The sequence below is a fragment of the Triplophysa rosa genome, linkage group LG4 (genome assembly GCF_024868665.1).
Source record: "Triplophysa rosa linkage group LG4, Trosa_1v2, whole genome shotgun sequence".
In the NCBI taxonomy this organism is placed as follows: domain Eukaryota; kingdom Metazoa; phylum Chordata; class Actinopteri; order Cypriniformes; family Nemacheilidae; genus Triplophysa; species Triplophysa rosa.
Genome location: NC_079893.1, coordinates 11,716,142 through 11,732,929, shown reverse-complemented (window position 1 = coordinate 11,732,929; position 16,788 = coordinate 11,716,142). Strand labels below are relative to the sequence as shown.

The following is a 16,788-nucleotide window of genomic DNA, read 5'->3' as shown; positions in this document are numbered from 1 at the left end:
TCAAGATGCACACCAGTAATGTATTCTTATAAGGCATTTTTATAAAAGCGACATAAATATCTTAATTCAACTAAGGGATAGTCCTGGCTTTATTTAACAGTGTTGAAGTCTCGAGACTCGGACTCGGTCTTGAACTCGGTCTCGAGACCCTATTTTAATGGTCTTGGTCTTGTCATGGACTTGTGTGCATTTTGACTCGGTATCGACTCGTACTCGAACATGTTCGGAATTGGACTTATGCCCGAGTCCACTCGAGTCCCATCAAAAATATTAAATATACATTGAAAAGACGTCCCTTTATGGGCCAAAAATGAAAGTTGTTTCTATAGCTTTTCATGGCGTCTCCTGATTGTGTAATATTGATGTCCAGTCTGTACAAAGTAAAAACTGGTTGAAATTTTGAGTTTACACATGGAAATAAATTAAGTGAGACTCTTTGAAATAAACTGAGTTGAATGATTTGAGTGCAGTAAGATAGCAAGCAACCATTGAATCAAGGTTAAAAATTGATGATTTGTGTTCATTGCATTGAATCAGTATCACTTTTGTACCTGCAAAAATCACCATTATTGTGATCTTTTTTAGCTTTAGTTGAGCTCTTGGCTCTTCTATTTTAATGTTAAATTAGGTTTCCTTCAGCCATAACTGTGTGTTAAAATAAATTAGTTGTAGCAAAGAGATGATTACTTCTGAATGGTAATGCATGCATTTTGAAATTGTTTAGATCACAATTGGGTTTGTTTTATTAATGTGTCAGCTCTGTGGATCTGTAGTTTGATATACTGTGTTCTGTATTCGCAATCTGTTAAACCACTTTAACACACAACGACATCAAGAATCTGCATATGAAACTCAACGATGACAATCAACAAAAGAAAGCTTCATGCTGCAATGCATGCTGGGTGATCTGTTTATCTGAATTATTTTGACGATTGTCATCATTGTTGAGGGTTGTATGATGAGGGTTGATGTCAGTGAAATATGTTTGTTTATTTTCTCTCAATACTTGTGCATTGACTAGCCAGAGCACTCAGACCAGTCATCAATTGATCAATATGTTTAAAACGAATGCATTTTATTACAGCCTGACAATTTCCATGAAAACAACCCCAACTTTTTTAAAAGCATGTCTTTCACAGTGCACAAGTGTTTTTATAACACTATTACATGACCTGAACGAATTAATTTAACAAAAGTCAAGGATCAAGAGCCAAACTAAAGCAAACACTGATCACAATAATGGTTATTATTGTGGGTACAAAACTCATTTCACAGAGTCTCATTTCATTTATTTCCATGTGAAAACTGAAAGTAGTCTGATAAACTCCAGATTTGAACCAGTTTTTACATTGTACCAAGGTCCCCTGTACGTCAATATCAGACGTTCAGAAAACGTAATAATGGGCCAATAAAGGGACGTCTTTTTCAACATCGAAAGATGCATAAAAGACGTCTTTTGGACATATCTTTGGTCAGGGGGAAGTCATAATTGTAATAAAATTACCTTTACAACACTTACTATGTGGCCTTTTTTACCCTCAGCTAAGTAAATAAAACACAGTGTACATGCCATGGTATATTTAATGCACTGAGCACTCTATGAGCTAGCTGATTGATGTTATGTTAACCTCGTGTAACACAACAGGACACAAACAGTTTTATTGTTTCCACCAAACATTTAACATATTCTTGAAGATTTCTATAGGTCTCGTCTCAGATCTCTTGTCCTAGGACTCGGACTTGACTCGGACTCGACCCTCTCTGGACTCGGTCTTGACTCGAACTCAACCTACTCTGGACTCGGACTCGAATGTGCTGGTCTCGACTACAAGACTGTTATTTAACAAAGACAGTTTTAATATACATCACTTGGAGCAAATAATGAAGATAAACAGCCATTAAGAGCCAAGGATATGGAATTCCTCTAGTAATGTTTAAAAGCATTATAAGGTGAGACCGAAGCTGTTTCATTAAATGCCAAGGGTACATTTGCAAATTTTAGGCAAATTTTGAACATAATTATCATAGTTAACTATTATTCCGAAGTGTGCCAAAAATAAATAACGAGTAGCCTAAGTAAACTTATAGTATTGTATATAATTTTTTAGATAATGGACACATTATTTAATCACGTTTTAAAACGAGTTAATATTTTTTGTATTATGGGAGTTGTAGTCTTTTGACTTGTGTTGCTACGTATGCTGTGACGCGTAAATGTTGTGTCTGAGGGGAAGATGGCGGACTCTGTAGCGGCTGGGCTCGGGGACGAAAATGATACCGAAAACGAGGATAAGGAGAGAGAGAAACTGCTCACCAACAAGACGAAAAAACATATCGGCGCTTCGGAGGTTACGGAAACGCTGGGATTTTATGAGAGAAAGGCGAAATGTAAAGAAAGAAAGAGCAATGTGTCTGGTAAGAGTGTCAGACAGCGACTCTGTCTGTTGCAGAGACAGGTTGTGTCTCAAAATATATTGAGCTGTCTACAGAAACAACATGTTTGGGCTTTATTGACACGGTCTGAACTTAGATTTTAATGGTTAATTGCGGAGAAATGTTTTCTAGGTTTATTAGGTTTGTAAACATAGTCACGCGCACACACAGCTGATACGTAAGTGGCTGCAGCATCGGTTATTCTTCCACAAGATCACGCAGCACAGCATCCTATTGCAGCCCTGGTTTATATATAGTATCTGTATAAATAAAGTGACTCACGTGACACATTTAGCCGCTTACATAATGAGACTAACTTAAGAGCATCGCACCTGTCATTTTCCTTAGAAAAGTAACCTTTGAGGTACTAAAGTAACAAAACAAAAAACCCATACAATTTGTATTCAATCAATCAATCAATCAATCAATCAATCAATCAATCAATCAATCAAATGGTAGTCAAGCCACTACAACATGGTTACTACACTTTTACTTAGGGATACACCGATATGTAAATTTTGGCCGATAACAATAACCGATAATTCTTTAACATTGGAAGCCGATAACCGAGATATTGGCCAAAATACAGTATCTAAATATTAATATAAAATTCCCTAAGACTGAAACAGAAGGCAAAAAGTGCAACTGCTTTTATTTGAAAACATTCACTGCAGAAAAAAAGGTAACCATTAGTTCTCTTCCCCCCTGAAAAGCATGTACCAAGCCTACTTTACACTAGTTAAAGAATGTTTAACCTTCAGAATTTTCTAGTATATCTTTTATTTAATAAACAAATATAGATGTTCTTCCAGAGCAACCCAGAAAAAATTAATAGCCACATGTCTAAAAGGTCTCAAGACAGAAAGCAATATGCTTTTGTTCCTATAATTTACACATTCATAAATACTGTATCTACATACTGTACCTACACCAACAATGTTTTGCTAATAACAGTAAGTGAAAAATCATGACAGAAAGACAGTATTGTATGTATTTTAACTGTGAGCAGCGTGCAGCTGAAGAAGTTTAACCAGAGGAAATGAATTATCGGCTATAATATATTGGCTTAATTTTATTATCGGCGCCGATAACATAAAAAATGACCATTTATCGGGCGATATACCGATATGCCCGATGATTTATCGTGCATCCCTACTTTTACTATAATAACACCATGGTTTTAAAACACCAGTGCCAGATAATTCTTTGACATTGGAAGCCGATAACCGATATAGTGGCCAATATGCAGTATCTAAATATTCATATATTTTTTCTGAGCCTGAAACAAAGGCAAAACTGCTTTCATTTTAAAAATGTGATTGCAGAAAACATTCAGTTTTTTTTTAATTGTACACCAAGTTAATTTTACACTACTTTCTTGAACTGTTAAACTTTTCTGATATGTTTATGAAATAAACAAATTATAGATGTTCTTCTACTACTGTATTGAGCATCGTGCATCTGAAGGGGTTCAACCAGAGGAAATGATTCATCATTTATTGGCTTTAATATATTGACCTGATTTTATTATCGGTATTGAATTTGATACACTAATGACCATTTATCGGCCGCTACTGTCTGAAAAAAATGAAAATAAAAAAATGGCTAATATAAACCACTACTTTTTCACAATAAATTATAGGCTAACTGTGTAAATATCTGTTTATAAATTATTAGCGGATTCTTTTTATTACATCTTACAATCACAGTCATTTACACACACAGGTTTAGTGGTTATCTTTCCCTTTGTCCTCTTTGATTTTGGTTTCTCGTTCACTTTGTTTATCTGTAACCTCTAGTTCTATCTCTAGTACGGTTGGAAATAGGAAGTCCTGTGTAGCAGCCACAGAAAGCATTCACAGTGTGTGCGGTTCATTTGAGGACAATCTCTTGCCCTTATCACACCACGTCTTATCCTCAACATAAACATGCACTAGGAACAGTCTAACTTTCTGTTCTGTGGAAATGGAGCTTTTCTGTCTGTAAATGTAGTGTGTTTCCAGCATGTCACAATCAAACCACAACTGTATGAACAGTTTTCTAGTCAAATAAGTTGCATATTGTAACTGTGTGGTAAGATTGGCTAAATGAGATTTTGTAATAGCATATTACTGTGCTTTTACTATTCGGCTGGTCAAATAATCTTGATGACCCCATTAAGTGATATGTTACATGAAGAATCTTTTTTTATTTTTTTTATGCTGATGATATAACATAGTCTTCATTTCGCGTGAACTAAGATGAATAAATGCTGTACAAGTGTTGCTCTTTGTTAGTTCATGTTAACTAATGCATTAACTTTTTGTTAACAAATACAATCTTATTGTAAATTGGTAATATTTATTTAAGCATTTTCACACAAGTGGACCATTAAATCATACTATTACAATAGGCTACATTTGAACCTGTATTTATTGTAAATGACTTGTTTGTTTGCTTTGTATATATTCTGCGTGTATAATCACCATTTCTCTCTTTGTCCCACGTTTATGAGAATATTTCATATTTACAGATCTCTCTCTGGTGAGGTTTATTAGTGCTGAGCTGACGAGAGGGTATTTTCTGGAACACAATGAGGCCAAATACACAGAGCGGAGAGAGAGGGTCTACACCTGCTTGCGGATTCCCAAAGAACTGGAGAAGGTACCAAACACATCTGCTTGCAGTGCACTCATCTTCTCAGTAAACTGAGGAAACTAAATCAGCTGTGAAAAATACATTTAAACAATTCATTGGCTCTCAAAATCAGTTTTGCGTGTTTATTTTGACTATGCAATAAAATGCAACTAACCACACAAAGATAGAGGAGCAAAATAAATAGGCTTATTTAAAAAGGAAGAATCAATTATTTTCATGTACTATAGTAGAAGGTGATGTCAGTGATGTCACTCTCTCACTCTGTCTCTCTCTCTGTCTCTCTAGCTGATGATCTTTGGGTTTTTCCTGTGTCTGGATGTGTTTCTTTATGTGTTCACACTGCTGCCTCTCAGAGTTCTGTTGGCCCTGATCAGACTGCTGACACTGCCCTGCTGCGGCCTCAGGTAACACACCCACTTCACACAGGGTATGCACAAATAACAATTCCCAAAAATGGGACTTTTATTAGATTCTGATCTTAACTATAGTATCTTATGGACGCATCTTTACTTTTACTTTATTGTCACACACACAAGCAAACCCAAAATTATTGTGCATATAGTAGCTGCTCTTCACTGTATATTTTTCTGCCTGCAGGGCTTATATATGCCCCTACTGCAAAAAGAGCAGGTATGCAGAAAAAATGACTGCAGCTGCTTTACACAAACGCACGCGCACACACACACGCACGCACACACACGCACATACACGCGCAGGCTTTATTTGACTATCCCCGTGGGGACAGTCCATAGGCGTAATGTTTTTATACTGTACAAACTGTATATTCTATCCCCTGTCCCTAAACCTAAAGATCATAGAACACTTTTTGCATTTTTAGATTTGTAAAAAGTATTGTTCTGTACAATTTATTAGCTTTTTTGCCCCTGGGGACCTCAATTTTGGTCCCCACGGTGACACGAGTCCCCATGTGTTGGTGTGTATTCAGGTTTAGGTCCCCACCGGGATATACAAACATGAACACACACACACACACACACACACACACACACACGCACGCACGCACGCACGCACGCACGCACACACACACACACACACACATACATGCACACCCTCATGGCTGCAGTTGCCATAGTCACCTAATCTTGCACTGTTGTGTTTGATATCACTCTGAACTACTGAAAGCATCTGAGACCATTCTCAGAATTCCCCTGTCCTTACAGTATTTAGAATAGGCTTCCATGATTAGCCACTGGATGGCAGTGTAGTTAAAAAAAATGTCTACTGTAATGTTTTATTAGATGTGTCATCAATTACAAAATTATTCAAATCAAGTTTTAAATGTATTCAAATAAATTATTATAATGATATAAAAAGTACAACACATTAACATCTTATACAAAATTCTTTTCTTGTAAAAGTAAAACTTGGATTGCTTTTTGTAAATATTTCACAACAGTGTAAATTTCCTTTACAATTATACACTTGGCCTCAGTCGCATTTCAGTATGCTGGTTTTAAGATGTTACATCATTCAGTAAAGAATTGTAATTGAATGAAATCTCATCTAGTGTAATATTTACTAATTCTGTAGACTCATAGCAAAAAAGAATTGATTACTCATTTAGGTTAAAGGAGTAGTTCACTATAAAATTAAAATGTCATGATAATTCAATCACCCACATGTCATACAAGCCATCCGTGTGTTTATTTCTTCTGTCGAAAAACAAATTGAGACTTGAGGAAAGGTTTTTCAGGGTTCTTATCCATATAATGCACTTAAACGGGGGGCTGTTGGTTAAGGTCCAAATTTCATTTTCATCGCTGCTTCAAAAGGCTCTAAATGACGCCAGCCGATGAATAAGGGTGTTGTCTAGCGAAACGATTGGTCATTCTCCAAGAAAACGAAAGAACTATATGCTTTTCAAACATAAAAATATGGCTCGCTCTGCCTCGGAGGTCCTCCAGGATGCGTGTCCACGACTTCCGTATTACGCAATCACGTTGGAAAGGTTACGTGTGATGTAGATTTCAAAATATTTAAACATCCCTGATATGCACAGGAACTGACCTTTCCACACGATTGCGTTGTACGTGAAGTCGTGGACGTGCTACATGGAGGCATGTGGGTGAGTGAATTATCATGAAATTAAAATTTTATAGTGAACTACTACTTTAAAAACAATGAATATGGCACACACAAGAAATTTAGATTTTGTTCAGGTATTGCCAATAACAGTTACAATAAACTAACTTAACAGTAACCCATTTGAACTATACGCAGTAATGAAAACATCACAAAAAAATAAAACGGTTGAAAATGCCATAGCTTGCACACTGCCACTATTAGGGTAATGCATAAAAAAGTATACATACTTTGTGTCTATAGAAAAGATACAGTATTATTTTTACATTTTCTTATTAAAAAACAACAACAAGGGGAAAGTCTGCCTCTGTGTATGTTGTCAACACCAGCCGCTTTGAAGAATATGCACCCTGCCAGGGTATACACAGATATATGTTTAATAAGTGTTTTTTTTCTGGTGCATGATGCTTCTAAATCACTAACCCAGTGACTGTGTGTGAAGTAGGTGACCAACAGAGGAATTGCTTTGTCGTTGCGATCAGCTATTACTCTAGTTATCTGATTTACCTCTATGGAGTCAGTTTAACCGGTAGATGTTTTTTCTATGTGTGTCTGTGTGTATACAGTGGATCACGTATCTTGCAGCCTGCTCAGGTGTGTGATGTTCTCAAGGGCATCATCATGGTTTTGTGTTACTTCATGATGCATTATGTGGATTATGCCATGATGTACCATCTGATCCGGGGTCAGTCTGTCATCAAACTCTACATCATCTACAACATGTTGGAGGTATGGTAGCATAACGCTTGCGTTTATGCAGCCTACACGTTATCATGTTTATACATCACGTAAAGTATGTTACATTCAATTGCTTAGTGGTCTAAAAAAGATTATGGTTCCTCCCAGCTCAAAATTCCCTCAGATTTGTCAATTTTCCCAACTTGAAACATATATCTATATGAAACTGATAGCTTATGAAGGCAGCAATATGACTAAATATTAACAGCAGGTGAAAAGATGCTTTTTCTGTGTTTCACCTCTAGGTGGCGGATCGCTTGTTTTCATCTTTTGGTCAGGATATTCTGGATGCTTTATACTGGACTGCAACAGAACCTAAAGAGAGAAAGCGAGCACATATAGGAGTGATCCCACACTTCTTTATGGCTGTTCTCTATGTCTGTATCCTTCATAGTAGTGTTGTATTAAAGGGATACTTCACCCAAAAATGAAAGTTCTGTCATCATTTACTCACCTTCGAGTTGTTCCAAATCTGTATACATTTCTTTGTTCTGATGAAGACAGAGAAAGATATTTGAAAGAATGCTTATGACCAGACAGATTTTGCCCCCCATTGACTACCATAGTAGGAAAAAATACAATGGTAGTCAAAAGTACCCCAGAACTGTTTTCTGTGCTACATTCTTCAAAATGTCTTCTTTTGTGTTCAACAGTACAAAAAAAAGACTAAGTCATTTTTCCTACTATGGGAGTCAATGGGGGGCAAGATCTGTTTGGTTGAAAACATGTGCATACCCAAAATCTTCCTTTTGTGCGTGCGCACACTTTAAGGGTGAAATCTACGCAAGGTTTTATAAATGAGACCCCTGGTCCTGTATCAGCAGTTTTGTAACGTTTTTCAATCTATTTAATTAATATTCAACATATTCAGTCACAGATTATGCGTTTCCTTCATTGATAATACAGTTCTGCATGCCATCCTGATCATGGTCCAGGCCACCACACTGAACGTGGCTTTCAACTCACACAACAAGTCACTTCTCACCATCATGATGTCAAATAATGTAAGTGTACACACACACATACAGTCAGAACACAACAAGCATGCCGTAGCATCTGTATCCTGCATATTGTGATACACACTTTGCCAAGCCTATCTTGACATATATGTTTTTCTCTTTAAAGTTTGTTGAGATCAAAGGAAGCGTATTTAAGAAATTTGAGAAAAACAACCTCTTTCAGATGTCCAACAGTGGTAGGTTTAAATATGCTATCTTTATATAAATGGCAAATATGTCCACCTTAAACTTCTCAAACTCAAAGGTTTTTTTTCTGTCTGTGTTATTTTAGACATTAAAGAAAGATTTACAAACTACACCCTCCTTCTGATTGTCTGTCTCAGAAACATGGAGCAGTTCTCCTGGAATCCAGGTATCTGGTTACTGATAACCATCATTTTGTACATACGAGTCGATATGTGTATTAATCGTTGATTTTGCTGTTAGATCATCTGTGGGTGTTGTTTCCTGACGTCTGCATGGTCATCGCCTCTGAGATCGCAGTGGATGTTGTCAAACATGCCTTCATCACCAAGTTTAATGACATCACAGCAGATGTGAGTACAAACGGCATTGTTCTCCAAACTACAAAGTATTCTCCAAATGGTTTTATTGCAAATGTGGTACTACTATTACATTTACATTTATGCATTTGGCAGACGCTTTTATCCAAAAGTTATACATTTGTTTATGACTGTGCAATCCCCTGTGATCGAACCCATGACCTTGGCATTGCCAGTGCCATGCTTTTACCACTGAGCCACAGGAAAGCCTTGATTTTGAAATCTGAAATAATATAAAATAATAAACAAAATAATATTAGGCCTGTGGCATCTATGTGTGGCACAAGACTGACATCTCATCATGCGGATGTGATTATGTTTATGTTGCACCATGGGGCTTAGAGAAACCTTTATAACGGTTACAAGTTTAACATACAAAGCTAATGTAATGCTTCAACAGAGAGGAGACTACTTTAGATCTGTTAACCCTAAATCTGAATTGAAATAAATAAACTACTGTAAATGAACCGTAAATTGAATTGATTGTTACAGTGTGAAGGGAAGCTTTTTAAACGTAACCTAATGCTACTCAAATTTCAATACACTGTTTACTTTGCATGCTTCTTCACCTAAAATGCACAGGATGACATAAGTGTCCTGAGAATTATGACTTGACCTCAAATTTAACCAAGACGCAGGTTCTGTACTGTTTCCTTTTTTGTCTGAATAGACAGAAGTCTCTGTCCCAGTCTAGAGGAAGTCTTTACAAAGAGAGGGAGATTTTCTTTGGGCGAGTGTCTGCGAATCAGCATTGCTCTCAGCGTCTTGGATAACCCTGACTGCTCCACTAACCCAAATTTGCTAGAGAGATAGAAGATAGTAGAAGGACCTGTTTTTAGCAGTGGGATTTGTTCACAGATTTTGTTAGAACAGAACTCCCAACTGAGCAATTGTAATGTGGAGATACATATCTACTGTAGCTCAAACAGTAGAGCTAGGTGCTCAACACCAATATTATGGGTTTGATTACCAGGGATTGCACTAAACGCAATAAAAATGTTTCCCCTTCGCCTTGGATGCAGTTTCACATTGGGTAAAAGCATCTGCACAGTTGTAAATATCATTAAATATTAGTGACGATACATACTAAATATGTATACATGTACTGTACAGTATACGTTCAAGAGTTTAGGGTGACTTATTCAATCCTTTTTATTATTTTTTCTAGATTGTAGAATTACACAAATCTAATCAAAACAATAATGTGGTGATGAGAAAGAACCTAAAATGAAAGCTTTGATCTGTTTTAAAGTTGGCCTTTTACAAGCCAGTTTTAATGTTTTCACAATTATACATAAGTTTATTATAAGTATATAATACAAAAATATACAAGCAAATGCCTTTAGATCTATTGCTTTTTAAGATCACTAAATAAATGATTTTATAAACTTTTGAATGGCAGTGTATGTGTGTATGTAATATGCCTGTGTATGTATAGTATACAATATGTACTAGTATAATATATATAGAGCAATTCCAGCGTTAATTGACATTTTGCGTTATGGATGTGACATATAAACTCTCAGAGAATGTATTTGTTACCAATATAGTGAACCATCAGTTTAAATTGTACTAAACCATTGTTGATAGTCTAAACATCAGAAAAATATCAGTCTATGCAGTTTTTTTTGTTTTATGACAGAGAAATAAACCTGCGTTATGGAAATGACAAAAGAGGACACAGTTTTTGAGGGACAACATACTTTGTTGGATTTCTGTGAATTAAAATGAACAAACCAGAAAAATACCTGGCAAATGAAGAAGGGATGTCTCCTTATAGAACATAAAATAGTTACTTAATTTTCGTGTCTCCATTCATGAGGAAGATGTACGTTATGGATGTGACAGTCTTGTAAATGGCACTTACCAGAGTATGGAAAATTATGCACTATAAATAAAAATAATGCTTTAAGAGAGACCTTACATGGCTATTTAAACCACCAGTTTTTGACATCTGTGCTGTTAGCATAGTAAAAACCTTTGCTCTAAAAAAAATGTTTATGGTAAGGTTGACATTGCATGGATTGCATGGAGATTTTATGATGTTATCGAGTACTTATGACAGTCCATCTAAAAAGTCCCAAATAGTTTGAGTTGATGTAAAAAAAATGTGTGTGTATAGTGAACAACAGATAAAACTGGTTACAGATGGAGAGGTAAAGAGATATAAAAAGGCAGAAAGAGGAGGGCGCTGTAGTTACAGACAGGGATTAAAGACATAGATCTGCTTAGTTTAGCCAGGAAGATTAGTGTCACAGCACACACACACACTCGCACACTTCTCACACGGTTATACTAGCTTTCGTACTTATCATTAGCATTTATTCTATTTTATTTAAGGACATTTAAGAATAGTTTTGTGTGCATTTTGTGTCTTTGTGCTTTTTAAAGAAATGTGGTTACATAACATTAGACAGTAATAAAACCCTTTAGGGGGTAGCCCAGGAATTGTAAACAGTATTTGTCAGTTTATATTTGGTAAGTAAACTAATTTCATGTAAGCCTAAGCTTTACTGATTAAGTAACTGTATGCGTGTGTGTTTCAGGTCTACAGTGAATACAGAGCCAGTCTGGCCTTTGATTTGGTCAGCAGCAGACAGAAAAATGTAAGTGCATCTCTACTTTTTTGAAAGTATCAAAGGTTATTTTGACATCAGTCCACTTGGTCAACTATTTTCTAGCCAGCAGCTGTGTACTTGAAAAGGAAATGGTTTCCCCTAGCATACATTAGTTTATCTAATCATATGTGGAAGATTATCGAAACATATATTTCTCCTTACCTTACAGTCTCTGGTATATTTACTGTTATGTCTGGATATTTATTGTTGTTCTGTTGAAGAGAGTACTGTTCAGATTTATCAATCAGATATGTGTGTGTGTGTGTGTGTGTTCTAGGCTTACACAGACTACAGTGACAGTGTGTCGAGGAGGATGGGTTTCATTCCACTTCCTCTTGCTCTACTGGTAACCTTCTACCTTCCACTTCACATTATTAAATCTGTACAGTACGAAGATCTATTTACATCAAGAGCAAAATAGAAAGAATTTATATTCCAACAGTGCATCCCTGTAAATCGGTTAAACCTGAGTCTGAAAATGTGTCCTGTGATTAAACTTTTTCCTGATGTTATTAGCGTAGGTAACTCAAAAATAAAACTTCTGTCATCACTTATTCAGCCTCATGTAATTTCAAGGTCCAGTGTGTAATTTTTGGAGGATCTATTGATAATGAAGCGTCATGTTTTTATTACATTAGAATGAGCTATTTCTATCTATATAATTTGCCATGTTGTTTCTACAGTAGCCCTATACGGACAAACTGCTCGTAAATATGTTATTTCCTTCGGCAAAGAAGCGAAAACGTGACATCTTAGTTCTTTGTCAGCCTCCGTAGTGCTTTGAAAAGGAGTGGGGAGGGGTGGAGTGAGCTGTTGGTTGCAATTCGCAACCTCACCGCTAGATGTCACTAAATTTTATACACTAGACCTTTAAAACTTGTATCGGAACACCACAGAAGATAACTTGAGAAGTGGTTTGTATCCGTATACAATGGAAGTTAATGGGGGCCAGTGATGTTTGGTTACCAATGTTCTTCAAATTATCTTCCTTTGTGTTTTGCAGAAGAAAGTTATACAGGTTTTGAATGACATGAGAACACGAGTAAATGATGAAAGTTTGAAAGATTTTCATGAACAATCCCTTTAATCTTCTACAAGAGACCTTAATAGTTTTAAAGCTGTCTACATTGAAGATGCTGTGATGTTTAGTAACATGAGTGTTTTGTGACTGACAGCTGATCCGGGTGGTGACCAGCTCGGTGAAGATCCAGGGCTCTCTGTCCATTGTTTGCGTGGTGCTCTTCTATCTGGGGTATGCTGACAATATTAGAATAACTACAGTAATGTTGAAAAGTTTTATTAGGTCATGTTTCCTTTTTAGGCTTTTGTTATTTTCTGGTGTTATGTTATTATCTAATATTATGCATGATGTTGCACTGACCTTGTGTTTGCTGTGTGTTTTTTCAGTATGATCACTCTGAAGGTGCTGAATAGTATTGTGTTGTTGGGAAAATCCTGTATGTATGTGAAGGAGGCAAACATGGAGGAAAAGTTATTTCAGAATCCCCCCTCAGCCACACCCAGCAGGGTGTCCAGCAGAGCCCACCGAACCAAACACACACAAGAACCATCAGGTAACGCACACAAGAACAAAAGCAACCTTTAAAATACAGTTAAAATCCTGTGTTTATGTCATAACAATCGTAACTAATCAATCATTTGTATCAAAGTTAGTGTTTTCAAATGTTTTGTTGTCATTGACTAACTGTCCTCGCCCCCTCTAAAGGTGAGCCAGTCGAGGAGGGCATGTCTGCATCAGTTACAACTCAGCCCACCCACAGGGACAAAAGCCCCGCCCCTCAACTCCCCACCAGCGAATCAGATCAGTTCCTCACTACACCAGATGAATCTGAGGAAAAAAGCCTTATTCAAGAGGAAACTGAACTTAAACACAGAGCTCCCAAAAATGACTTGCTGGAGATCGATCGCTTCACTATCTGCGGTAACCGTATTGACTGACATAAACACACACCCTCAAGTTTGAGAGTGATTTCAGGTTATGCACTGAAATGCCCGTCCCTCTCTGCCAGCTAGATCTGTTTGACCTTTGAACCTGAGCTCATCGGAATTGGGCAGCGTGAAACTGCAGGATATTTATTGAAAAGTGATGCACCTAATTTATTTAAGACTTTGAATCAAACACACACATACATCACACACATCATGACACAGTCTTAACTTTCTGGACTCCACCCAGTTAAGTAACATCACCAGCGGTGGTCACCTTTGGATGGCAGAGGAGGTCTTAGACCAGTAGTCACTGTGCTTTTCTGTCATGAGGGTCTCGAATGAATATGATGAGAGAAATGGATGGATTGTGTTCTGGAAATAGATTGGAGTATTCAGATACTCCAAATGTATCTGCAGGTCAGAGACAAAGGTCCAAGCTGGAGTGGGAAATACAAATTTTTCCCCTTCATTTTGTCTGCTATTCTGTCTTATGCCTTCAACTTTCTAATACATATTCCCTCAAAAAAGATTAGGTTTTGAATATACATAAAAAATAAATTGCCACTGATATTGGGAGCAGATGCTGAATAGTCAATTAACATTCCGATATGTAAGAATCTTGACCAAAGCTAAACAGAAAATGTACATTTTTGCAAATATCTTATGTGTAACAGCGTACGGCATATACTGACCTCAGAAAACAAGTTTGAGTCGGGTTATGAGTGACAATTATGTAAACGTGTAAATCTCAACCTAACAGTAGCCAAAATAGTCAGTGTTAAAAATTGCATAATAATCTCTTTTTGAACCAGTCCCCATGAGTGAAAGTCTTTAAACATTGATTACAGATCATGTAGTGCTTATAGAAAACAATTGAGTAGAATATCATCATATTATGAAGACATTTCAGATCCTCATTTACACTTAATACTACACTAACTGCTATAATACAACTAGTTTTTATTCACATGCATATTTGCATACAATAATAGGGCATCAACAGTGGCCATCTGTATGGAGGTGCCTTATCTTTTGGTTTTATGTGTAATTTAGAATTCCCATTAAGTGACATTATAGAATATGCCAAGGAATTCTTTATGCTCAGTTTCCCACATGAATGCAAACTCTTTTGAACAATGAGTCACGCTCACTTAAACTGCCAAAATTCTATGTATGAGGATCTCTTTTTTACTTATGCTTATGTTGAAACCGCTTAAGATTTCTTGAAGTAAACAGTAAATATACAGTTATAATTGATATGTGATTACATGGCATGGATGGAAGTAGATGCAGTCACATTACAACTGCCTGTGCATTACCACAGATAAAATCATCCAGTAACTCTTGAAGGGAAAATGACCTCAATCCAATGTATTTTCAACTAACTGAATTGTTTTATTCCCACTGCTTTCCTCTTTGACAATATTGTTCCACAGTCTATTTTCCCTGTGTGTTTATGTACCTATATTGACTTCGAAGCATTCAAGGTTCTTACAGATTCATGTTTCCTGTAGAAACTGAAAAGAAATTACAATGTCACATCCCTTACATGGGATGTTTCAGAGACAGAACTGGGGAGAGGAATCGGGCGTTGTGTTAATTAAAGTTTTTTTGTTTTGTATTCTCTTGTGGATCTTATTTTCTGTGCCAGTGGTTGTTGAAGAGTTTCCATGGTATTAGTGCGGCTTTCAGTGTGGATGAACAAAATAACATATGCACACACACACACGCACGCACGCACGCACGCACACACACACCACACACACACACGTATTTATTAATGCTACACAACATATGTCTGCCCATGTAGTGAATTTAAAACCAAAATATTATGCATACTTTTATGTGATTGTCGCAAGAAATTGGGAAAGATTACGTGTTTTTTGAAAGAGGTAGGAAAGAAAGCCAAGCCATAGAGATCCAGACACTAGTTTAAACCGATTGAGAATTTGACCTCAAATGATTACAAAAAGTGAGTATCTAGACTTGACCATGTCAAAGTAGCTAATATGGTTTACATAGTACTCTTAAAATTATAATCCAGGAGCTTTCTGTTGATTTTTAGATTTAAGTAAGAATTTGATTGAAACTTGGTCTTAAACTCTTGTCTTGTGCATAAAGACTGTTTTGGCAAAATGGCTGAGATAACACCCATTTCGGCTTCTCTCCTCATTTTATTGGCATTCATGTCCATACACACACAGCCACACAGAGCCTTTTCAGCTGTTCCAAATGAAGCCATGGGACATTTCAATGAACAGAGCAACTTGACTAGTGTCTTGGCAAAGTGCAGAGATGCAGCTTTCCCACACCACTTGACTTTTTAACTGTGTACTGAAAGGGACACTATATGTATTAAGGTCTAAAGCTGAGCTCTGCATTACTAATCAAAGAAATTCAGTTATTACAATGATCATTCATCTTTGATTCTTTGGTAAGATTAATAACTAAATAGTCAATAAATAGTCTATTAATAATGAATGTTGCTATTTTGTGGGGGGGGGGGGATGAATGAAACATCATCAAAGAAGGTGTACAGTATTCTTTGCTAGTAACATTTTTTGTTTGAACAAGATGGCACACAGAGATCTGATGTTACCATTATCAACATCGAGTGAGTCTGTGGCAAAATTTACAAGATACTACTATGAAAAGAATTAGAATCTTGTCAGCTATTATAAAAGGCATGAGTTGAACTGGATAATATGTTGAAAAGCAACCAACATGCATGCAAACTCGTGCAATAGC

At 36.5% G+C, this 16,788-nt stretch overlaps 1 protein-coding gene across 1 annotated transcript; it reads left to right on the top strand.

Moving 5' to 3' along the window:
• The first annotated feature begins 2,227 nt into the window (after positions 1-2,227).
• Positions 2,228-15,661, top strand: tapt1b (transmembrane anterior posterior transformation 1b). The gene is made up of 14 exons (XM_057332552.1): positions 2,228-2,415; positions 4,946-5,076; positions 5,356-5,474; positions 7,740-7,902; positions 8,157-8,292; positions 8,818-8,915; positions 9,037-9,106; positions 9,202-9,282; positions 9,357-9,466; positions 12,019-12,078; positions 12,368-12,436; positions 13,266-13,342; positions 13,498-13,664; positions 13,817-15,661. The coding sequence occupies exons 1-14, from the start codon at positions 2,235-2,237 to the stop codon at positions 14,047-14,049; spliced, it is 1,695 nt and encodes a 564-aa protein (XP_057188535.1). The 5' UTR covers positions 2,228-2,234; the 3' UTR covers positions 14,050-15,661.
• The last annotated feature ends 1,127 nt before the right edge of the window (positions 15,662-16,788 follow it).

Excerpts from the sequence above, each read along its gene's own strand:
- tapt1b (XM_057332552.1), top strand. The coding sequence starts at position 2,235 with ATGGCGGACTCTGTAGCGGCTGGGCTCGGGGACGAAAATGATACCGAA. Across the intron at positions 8,916-9,036 it reads CCATCATGATGTCAAATAAT|TTTGTTGAGATCAAAGGAAG; the intron begins GTAAGTGTACAC and ends TTCTCTTTAAAG. Across the intron at positions 13,343-13,497 it reads GTGGTGCTCTTCTATCTGGG|TATGATCACTCTGAAGGTGC; the intron begins GTATGCTGACAA and ends GTGTTTTTTCAG.